This window comes from Miscanthus floridulus, chromosome 12 (assembly GCF_019320115.1).
Source record: "Miscanthus floridulus cultivar M001 chromosome 12, ASM1932011v1, whole genome shotgun sequence".
In the NCBI taxonomy this organism is placed as follows: domain Eukaryota; kingdom Viridiplantae; phylum Streptophyta; class Magnoliopsida; order Poales; family Poaceae; genus Miscanthus; species Miscanthus floridulus.
Genome location: NC_089591.1, coordinates 74,513,407 through 74,522,689, shown reverse-complemented (window position 1 = coordinate 74,522,689; position 9,283 = coordinate 74,513,407). Strand labels below are relative to the sequence as shown.

At 49.3% G+C, this 9,283-nt stretch overlaps 1 protein-coding gene across 2 annotated transcripts; it reads left to right on the top strand.

The window, feature by feature from the left end:
* Window positions 1-2,317: 2,317 nt before the first annotated feature.
* LOC136498600 (uncharacterized) lies at window positions 2,318-9,076 on the top strand. Of its 2 annotated transcripts, none has more exons than XR_010769666.1 (3): window positions 2,318-4,181; window positions 4,673-7,692; window positions 8,306-9,076. XR_010769666.1 is itself a non-coding variant. In XM_066494485.1 (3 exons), exons 1-3 carry the CDS (start codon window positions 4,030-4,032, stop codon window positions 8,329-8,331), a joined length of 489 nt encoding a protein of 162 aa, XP_066350582.1. In that variant the 5' UTR covers window positions 2,318-4,029; the 3' UTR covers window positions 8,332-9,076. The 2 variants fall into 2 exon arrangements, 1 of the variants encoding a protein (XP_066350582.1); XM_066494485.1 differs by having other exon boundaries at window positions 4,673-4,983.
* Window positions 9,077-9,283: the final 207 nt, after the last annotated feature.

The window sequence follows — 9,283 nt, the reverse complement described above, 5'->3', positions numbered from 1 at the left end:
GCAATGGGATTCAACAAGAGTGCAACCCTTAAAGCAACTCAACAACATGAAGGTCTACGTTTAAGTCAAGAAAAGAAGAAGAAAGTGAAGGATAATTCCTCAAGTGGAGAAGAAGATTACGATGCGGATGTTGCATTTGTGATTAGAAATCTTAGAAAGTTTATGAAGAACAAAAGCAACCGCAAAACCTATGGTGATGGAAAGAGAAGGTTCAAAAAGAGATTTTACTATGGATGTGGTCAAACCGGTCACTTTATAACCGATTGTCCTAATGAGAAAAAGAAGCACAAGCACGACAAGGATGAAGACAAGAAGAACAAAGGCAAGAAGAGAGGTGAAGCTCATTTTGGGAAAGAATAGGAGTCAAGTGATAGTGACTCAAGTGATGATGAGAAGAAGAAGAAGGGAGCCGCAAACATCGCCATCCACCACTCTTCTTCACTGACCATGATCTTCCTCAACTCAACTTCACCACCAAAACTTTTCCCCAACCTATCATCACCACCGAAGCTCTTCTCCAACCTCATCGACAATGACTACTACACTCCAACTTGCCTCATGGCAAAAGGAGAGAAGGTACATACTACACCCGTTTCCTCTAGTGATGAGAATAATAGTTGTGATGAGAACATAGAAGAAATTGAAGCAACTATGATAAAGAAATTTGGTAAAAAGACCTTCACTAAAATAAAAACGCTAATGAAGAAATTAAAGAAGAGGGATAGATGCTTAGAGATGCAAGGAGATATAATTACTCAAGAGAGAGAGAAAAACCTTACACTTGAAGCATCTATCGCAGAGGAAAAGATGAAGGTTGAGAAGTTAACCGTAGAATTGTCTTTAGCCAATAACTTAATTGGGAAATTGACTAAGAAATATTCCTTGGTTAATGATCAAGTAGCTAGCCTTAAGAATGAGAAGAGTATAGCTCAAGAAAGCCTCACAAGCTTGGAAGAAAAATACCAAAATCTTGAGTTAAACTATAGTACTCTTTGGGCTAGCACTTCAACTTCTCCTAAGGCAACCAAAGACTCTAATGTCTCTACTAGTGTTGATTGTAAAAGATGCTATAAAATTGATGTGAATATATATACAACTAACCTTGTTGAGTTAGAGAAGAAAGACAAGCAGATTCATAGATTGAAGATGATATTTGAAGAATGTGTGCAAGTGTCAAGAGCAATCTAACAAGACTATATACAAGTCATCAAGGTACCCATCAATCAAGGAAGGCATTGGCTACAATAGGTATGATGGAAAGGCCAATGGAAAGAACATGATCAATGGTGTGCCTTATGTGAAGTTCAACAAGGACGTTGCTCTTGATGAGCTTATATGCAAGGCCAACAACAAGGTCTACATTCCAAAGATCCAACCTACAAGTACCAAGACAATCAAGACAAAGCAATCTGATGTCCCCAAGCCACAAGCACCGCTTCCACGGTGCTATGCTAGTGACTATATATGTTGTTGGGGTCAAGGATGACAAAATTGTGGTTAAGTATGTTGGTGTCCAAAAGAGAAAGAAAATTATGAAAAATGTTTGGGTGTCCAAGTTTTATGTGACTAAGAGCAGCGAACTTGCAAGAACTACACATTCAGGACATTTGCTTTCCAGTGAAATTTCAGTCTCATGAATTGCATCACATCGATAGCACCAGGCGCGCACACAGCAATGACAGCATATAAAAGAGCTAGCTAACTGGAGACACAAGACACAGCAGCACGAGTTGAATTCAAGCACGGACCAGCGAGAACCAGGCGCGCTCAGAAGGCAGCAAGCACGGCGCCTCCGACGCCAAGGCCAAGCGCCAGCTTCACCGCGAGCCCGGCCATAGCCGCCGCTGCCGCCGTGTTCTCCTTGGGCTTCGGCGCCGGGGAAGCGCCCGGTGCGGCGGCCGTGATGGCCACCTTCCCTGGCTGCAGTGCAACCCCGCGGCGCACGCGAAGTACCTCGTGCCGGCCTTGTCGAACGTGACGGCCGTGTTGCCGCTCTGGTCCGACGACGCCGAGTTGTCGAAGCTGCACGCCTTGTAGTCCGCCTCCGACGGCAGCTCGTTGACGGTGTGCGGCGGCCCGTACGTGAACACTGCAGCGCCAAGCCGCCGGCCAATCAGCGGCGTGCATACGAACTCGGCCGGTCAGATGCCTGTTTGGAATCCTGGCTGTGAAGGCCTGGGCCAGGCTGTTGGGCTGCAACTCCTGCTGTTTGGTAGCCTGGACGTCTCATGGGCCAGCCCGGCACGGTGATTAAAGCACGTTGTAGCCAGGTCCTCACGAAACGAAAATGGAATCCGTTTTTTGCAGGCCGGCTCGGTCGAGCGCTGATCCTCTCGTACTCTCACCTTCCGCACCTCGGAGAGGACGCGACGCGCGGAAGAGCGCCGTCGGGGGAGGACGCGGCCGGCGGAGGCGGGCCGGCGGCGCAGGAGATCTGCGCGGGGGAGCCGGAGCCGTCGGTGGAGGCGCTGTTCCGCGTCCACAGCGCGTCGCGCGTGGTGGCGCGGTTCGAGGAGGCGAGGGCGGCGGCCCGCGCACACGGTGCCGCGGCGAGGTGTTCGGTGCGGGCGTCGCCACCTGCCGCCTCGGCGCGTCGGACTTCGCCGTGCGCACGTTCGTCTACAGCGGAGCCGCGCACGCCAGCGCCGCCAGCGGCGGCGCCACCACCGGGCGAAGGGCGATGCTGGTGTGCCGATTCATCGCCGGCCGCGTCTGCCCTGCCTATGACTCCGTGGACATGGGCAATGGTGAGCTGGTGTTACTTGTTTCCCGACGCCAGTAAGGTGCTCGATGAAATGCCAGTAAGGGAAACGTGGATGGTAAAGTCACCAACATGGAACCAAGCATGTGCAGTTGCACCATCTCAGCCATACCAAGCTAAGCCTCTCTACTCGGCCATACGAGCCACCCTCGTCCAGGATTCCAAACAGGCCCATACAGTATAGACAGGAAGGATTCGATCGGGAGCTGGAGCTCACCGACAGTGTCCCAAATCAGGATGGAATATAGCAATGGGAATAGCAGCATCCTTCTGATTAGACTTACTGTCCTGAGAACCGTACCTACTGTCTTCTTCCAGAGCTTCCTGGCTATCTCCATGACTATATTCCTGTTCCTTGTCAACTCTTCCATGCCTATCAAATTTGTCCGATTTCTTCTTACTTTTGGGATCCTCCTTGTCCCAAGGTCTATCCTATGGTGTTTATCATCTTGCCTTCCTGTCCCAGAAGAACCACCCTTGGTCTCCTGCCTTTTGTCCTCGAATCCCTCAGCAATGAATTTGATCTCATGCCCAACTTTGTTAAAGAAAATTTCAATGACACACCGAATGGATGATTTCTCTCCTGCTATTGGTTCTCTCAACCAGCCAATTATTCTACTGAAAGCTGCTTGTTGGTGTGGCTTTATCGGATGAAATGGCTTTTGCCTGATATCACGGAGCTTGTTTAATGTGTGGCCTGGAGCATGTTGCGACGGTACCTAACTGCCGCAATATGTTAATCGCCCCCAAAAGGTCCAAAGTGATGCACTTGATTGCTGCTGTTTAAACTAATGCCAGTGGTTACAGACGCCTAACCCTCTGGTTCTTGCACCATCAATGGAGCCTGCCAATCACCTTGTGTTTGTCCGGTTCAGTGCTTACACCAGTGGCTCGCATACCGAGCACCTCCTCAACTGATGGAGGAGTCTGAAACAGCTGACGACAGTCGTTTTCCCTCAGCCAAACACCATCGCGACCCTCTCACCCCACTGGCCATCTCGATACCGAGCACCTCATCAACCATACCATCATCAGACCTGACACCACTGCTGTCACTGAGGACTGATGTAGAAGCTGGTTTTGCTTCGTACTCACTGGCTCACATAGGGGACGATTAGTCGTCCTAAGCAGTCGGCGGCATCCTATTAGTTACAGGAATTCTTAGAGAAGCAGTTAGACTCTGCGGCATCCACCAAGAACCACTCGAAAGTTGGATCAATGATGCAAACGGCGGTAATGTACCGGAGCTGACGCTTAACTCACTGCTGATGGCAGAGGCGTTCATGCAGCTGCTTGCCATGGGGCTCGGAGCGCTCATCCTCGTCTCGGCTACAACTGTCGTGCTGGGTGGCTTTTCCACCAAGATCAAGAAAGAGGATTTCTGGTATATAATGGCCATCGGCATCATACAGACCGCCAAGTACGTGATCCCACTAATTCTCATGCTCTCTTGTCAGCCTTCTTCCCAATGTCTGCATGCCTTCAGTTGTTCTAGGTCCCTCCGGTGGTTCGGCGGCAGGTGCCAGGTGGTGGTACTGTTTTTCTAAACTGCCCGTAGTTGTGATCGCTACATTGTTTGGGATGATTGTGGGTGGTTTCGCTAGCGGTGTTAGTGTTTCCTCAAGGGTTTTTAGTTGTCTGCCGCCGTTTGCTTATTTGGGGTAACTGTCAGTGGTTTTTGTATTTGCCAATGGTCTCTGTAGCTGTGCTTTCAGTTCTTTATAGTATATATAGTTTGGTTATTGGGCCTGTTTTCGCTTTCTGGAATAGGAAAAGTTGTTTGTTTTTTAGCTCGATTTTTTTCATAATAACAATAGGCAATTTTGTTTTCCCTCTGTAACAATTATACGGCAATGCATGCTACCCTTTGGAAAAATCATCTAATCTAATCACATAAAACTCCGTTGATAGGGTCGTCGGCTCTATCTCGGGACCTACGGCCAGATTCTTCGTGCAATTTCCCGCGGCTTCCATGCATAGGGAAATTTCGACATGGACACGGCGGGGGCACGTTGGAGATGTAACGGAGATTGTAGGAGTAGCCACGATGGTACCAATACTGTTTGCTGCAGCTCCGATCGTCACAGCAGCAGCCTGCTTCGCGCTATCGGTCATTGGTCTGGTTGGTGCTGTCCATAATTACGGAGGTTCCGATACTGACACCAAAAGGGGCAATATGAAGCCAGCACTCATCGTCTTTTACTCTCTGGTGCTCGCTCAAGGTACACTGTTCTACCTATGGTGCATTGTTTTGATTGTTCGTTCGAATGCTACTCTACAATTCAGCAGTGATTACTTCGGAATCAGAAACACAAAAGGAAAAGAATTGGTGGATCGATACATTACACAGACACAGGATAAATGCATCGAGAAAGGCGTCTTTAGCACCACCAACAGGACTCTGGTATCCTTTGCAGCAGAACTGCTGCAATCTGAATACCATAGCGACCATGTCTCTGCAGTTGCAGTGCTACACGTGCTGACTACGAGGAAAGAATGCGCAGCAGGAGCGGTAAAGCAGATCAGTTCTTCTGAGCAGGTCGTTGGCAGTCTGTTTAAGTTGCTACGCGCTCAGAGACCCATTGATCTGGATACCAAGGCAGACACTGCAGAAATCCTCACGAAACTTGCCTGCAACCTGCGCCTGACTGACATACCTGGAGCAGCACATTCCATGTCATCACTGCTTGATCCTCATCCTCATTTAATGAAAACAGCAGGTCGCCCAGAGCCACTGGCACCAGGAGTAGCTCAGCAAGTCATTTGCAGGGCGGGCTGCCGCAGGTTGCTCACAGAATTAAGGAAATGTATGGGTTTAGGGGCCAATGAAGCTGGAGGGGAGCCATCACCACCAGAAGAAACTCAGTGTCAGAGCCCGGCAGGAAGGGTGGGTGGTGGCGGCTAGGGTTTGGGGGACTAGAGGCGTCGGCACAGGGGAGAGAGAGAGAGGCGCAGGGGAAGAGGACCGAGGCTTAGAAGGGAGAGGAGGGGATAGAAGGCCCTTGGCCTATTCTACTCTTGCTTAAGATTGAAAGGTTACATCGCCCCTGTATTTATAGTCCTGGGAGACTTAGCCCCTAAGCAATCTAATCTTGTCCTCCAAGCAAGCAGATCCTATCCTCCCGGATCTGGATGTTGGCGGCGCGGCGGGAGGCCGCCCCTCCGCTGGTCGCGCCCCCCTCCTAGTGGCGTTGTCTGCCCAAACCTAGCCGGCCTGGGCCCCCTCCTGGGCCCTCCATTAGACGTATGACATCTCTTCCCCCTTCTCCTGGCAGCGCGTCCTCGTGCTGCGGCTTTGCTTGATCGTTGATAGGGCTTGAGGAAGACGGCTGCTCCAACTCCTTTGTACGTGATCTCCGGAGTGGGGATCTCTGGTTGAGGTGGATCTGCTATTGGTGAAGAATTGTCGGGGCGAGCGAAGAACTCGTCAAACATCGTCTTCCAACGATTGGTCATGTTGCGGATGTCGAGGTCCTCCTTGGAACGTGCACGCTCGCTGTTGCTCAGGCGAGCGTCGTTGTCCATCATCTTGGTGGCGAGGCCGCTGCAGGGAAGGCTGGCGGCGACGCTGCTTGTTGCATGGTCGCTGCGGGGTGCAACAAGCAACAAGGGTGCGGCGGCGTCGGGCAGCAGCGGATTGCTGCTGGTGTTGACGGCGAAGAACTTGTCACTCAGTTTCGCCAATTGATCGATGATGTTGTGGGCGCTGTTGCAGACTTTCTTTATATCGATGATTTTGGTGGTGGTGGCCATCAGATCGATCTGGTCTCCGGATACCAGTGTCAAAGCCCGTCTGGGAGGGGGGCCCTAGGTGGCGGCGGCTAGGGTTTGGGGGACTAGAGGCGTCGGCACAGGGGAGAGAGAGAGAGGCGCAAGGGAAGAGGACCGAGGCTTAGAAGGGAGAGGAGGGGATAGAAGGCCCTTGGCCTATTCTACTCTTGCTTAAGATTGAAAGGTTACATCGCCCCTGTATTTATAGTCCTGGGAGACTTAGCACCTAAGCAATCTAATCTTGTCCTCCAAGCAAGCAGATCCTATCCTCCCGGATCTGGATGTTGGCGGCACGGCGGGAGGCCGCCCCTCCGCTGGTCGGCGCGTTCTGCCCAGACCTAGCCGGCCTGGGCCCTCCATTAGACATATGACACTCAGACTCAGACCAACGATACCAACCAAGGCGGAGCAGAACCACAATCCACAGGAGAAACTCAGATAAACATTGCCAATAGCGATGCAAGTGGGCCAGCCCACCCACGACCTACTTACGGTCTTATAATGTGCTTTCACTGGTTACTCACAAAACTAGGGCTCATTAGAAACAGAGGTGGAGCGGAGCCATCATCACCACAAGGAATTCAGATTGAGACCAGCAATACCAACGACAACGAAGGTGGAGCAAGAGACAAACCTCTTATCGTCCATGGCCTTGTGATTCTTGACAAGGTTGCTTCCAACCCGGGGAACTGCACAGAGATATGCAAAACCACGGATCTTGTGCCCAAGATCTTAGCGCCAGTTACCCATGGACTGCTCAGCACCCTTGGGAATGGCCCTAAAACAATTCAGATTGTCAAGGCGTCCTTGCACGTGGTGGCCAAGCTTACCAGCGGGACGTGTGAGAGCAGTTCAAAATTACGCCATGAACTAATATCGGAAAACGGCAGAACAGCTCGAAATATCATGTGGATCATGAGGAACAGTAGTGAACAAGAAATGAGAATACTTGCCGTGGAAATCCTCACAAGGCTAACTTTGGGGCAACCGAGGATGCGCGGCTTCTTTGATCCTCAGGACAGCCCACCAGCAGGGAAAGCACAGAATGCTCTTGCAGTAGACCTTCGCAGTTGGAATTCTTGGCGCAGATTTGTGCAAAGTCCAAAACAGATCAGGATAGGATGCATCGTCTTAGCTCAGTCTCCAACTCATTGTCTAAGGTAAGTATACAGTGACATCTTTTTTTTTACCATAATACTGAACTAAGGTACCGAGGTGCTATATGCAACATTCATTTAGTTGCCTTGATTTCAATAAAAACTTCCTTTATCCAAAAAAAAATGCTAGATTCATGTTCATCTTTCCTCACCTATCTTGCTACTTTTCATGTTGATTATATTTGTTGCTGTACTTCTGTTTGTCACAGGGCAATATCTCTCAACCTATTTGTTTTATTCAGGTGAATAGTACTTTAAGTCTTTAACCTTTTCTATCTTCCAGTTCCATATAGACTAGGATCAATATAACCTTATTACTGCTTCGTGGGTCATGGCTATACTGATATCATCATCGATATCAGTAGCATTCACAGACCTAACTGTAAGACGTAGATGCTGACACCAATTCACAATGTCACATAGATAAAAAAAAAAATTGTTAGAAATAAAGCAGTGTTGCAGGGGCTGGAGTCTTTCATTTTTCTCAAATAAAAAATAAAGCGGTAGAACGTTGGTCAATGAAATTTCCAGTATTTAGTTTGATGTTTCTTCGTAATGTTCAGACGTTGCAGGAGGTACTGTAACAATTCTTTGACCCCTCCTTTTGGTGCTGCAGGTACTGGAAGCGATAGTCACTACTGAAATTACGGACATGACTGACGAAAGAAGGAAGTTTCTTGCGTCCTTCTTATGCCTTGCCGTGCAGATACGTGAGAACCTTGTGACCGCAGAGGCTTTTGCGGAGGCGGTCAGAGAGCTTCCAATGGGGAACAATATGTTCTGCCGTTTCGGGGAGAAGCTGAAGGAGATCATCGTGGAGATGACGAAGGAGAGTGAGGATGTAATTTGCCTGGTGATCACGAAGGCCGCGGCTAAGTTGGTTACGTGGAGGATGAGCATCGACGTTTAAGCCCACTACTTCCAGCAGGAGAACATCGTTGACAAGCTGAAGGACATCGTGAATGCCATGGGAGACCTTGAAAGGTGAGAAGAAACCTTACGAGACGCTTCAGACGCTCGTGGAAAAAGTTAGAAGAAACCTGGTTCCACTTCCGCCCCTGCAGCATTGAAAGGTGCGTTGTCTTGTTTGGTTGCTGTTTTAGGCACTGCCGGCCAAGCAGCACGATCTGGCCACAGACGTTCAGAATCCAACGTCTGAAAACACTGCCTGGGCCAGGCAAGATTCTCATGGCATCAAGCAAAAGTGCAACCTATGTGCGCTAGCTGCTGCTAGCATGGAACTGTAACTCTTGTTAATTATGTCGTTATTCTGTTCTCCTTTGTGTGCCAGATCGAGTTGAGTGTACAATGTGTGTTTTGATGTTTGTGATTGATGGACACGCCGTTTCTTGCAGTTGAAATATCATTTGGTTAAAAAATGTTGATGACCAAATTAGCATCTCAACGACATACTCGTGTTGGTTGAGTACATCAATTGGCTAGTTGCCTGGTTCATTCAAGTACTGATTGATTAGTAAATTAATTCGCAGAAAAGAGAAGAGAAGAGATAATATAGAAAGGAGAGAGGCTAGTGGCTTGCATGCAAAGATTCAACGGGGGAAAAACTGTTATGGCTATCGGCGGCAACTTACCT

Coding starts and splice junctions, on each gene's coding strand:
- LOC136498600 (XM_066494485.1), top strand. CDS start 4,030: ATGGCAGAGGCGTTCATGCAGCTGCTTGCCATGGGGCTCGGAGCGCTC. Junction 4,182..4,672: donor GGCATCATACAGACCGCCAA/GTACGTGATCCC, acceptor CTCCGTTGATAG/GGTCGTCGGCTCTATCTCGG. Junction 4,984..8,305: donor CTCTCTGGTGCTCGCTCAAG/GTACACTGTTCT, acceptor TTGGTGCTGCAG/GTACTGGAAGCGATAGTCAC.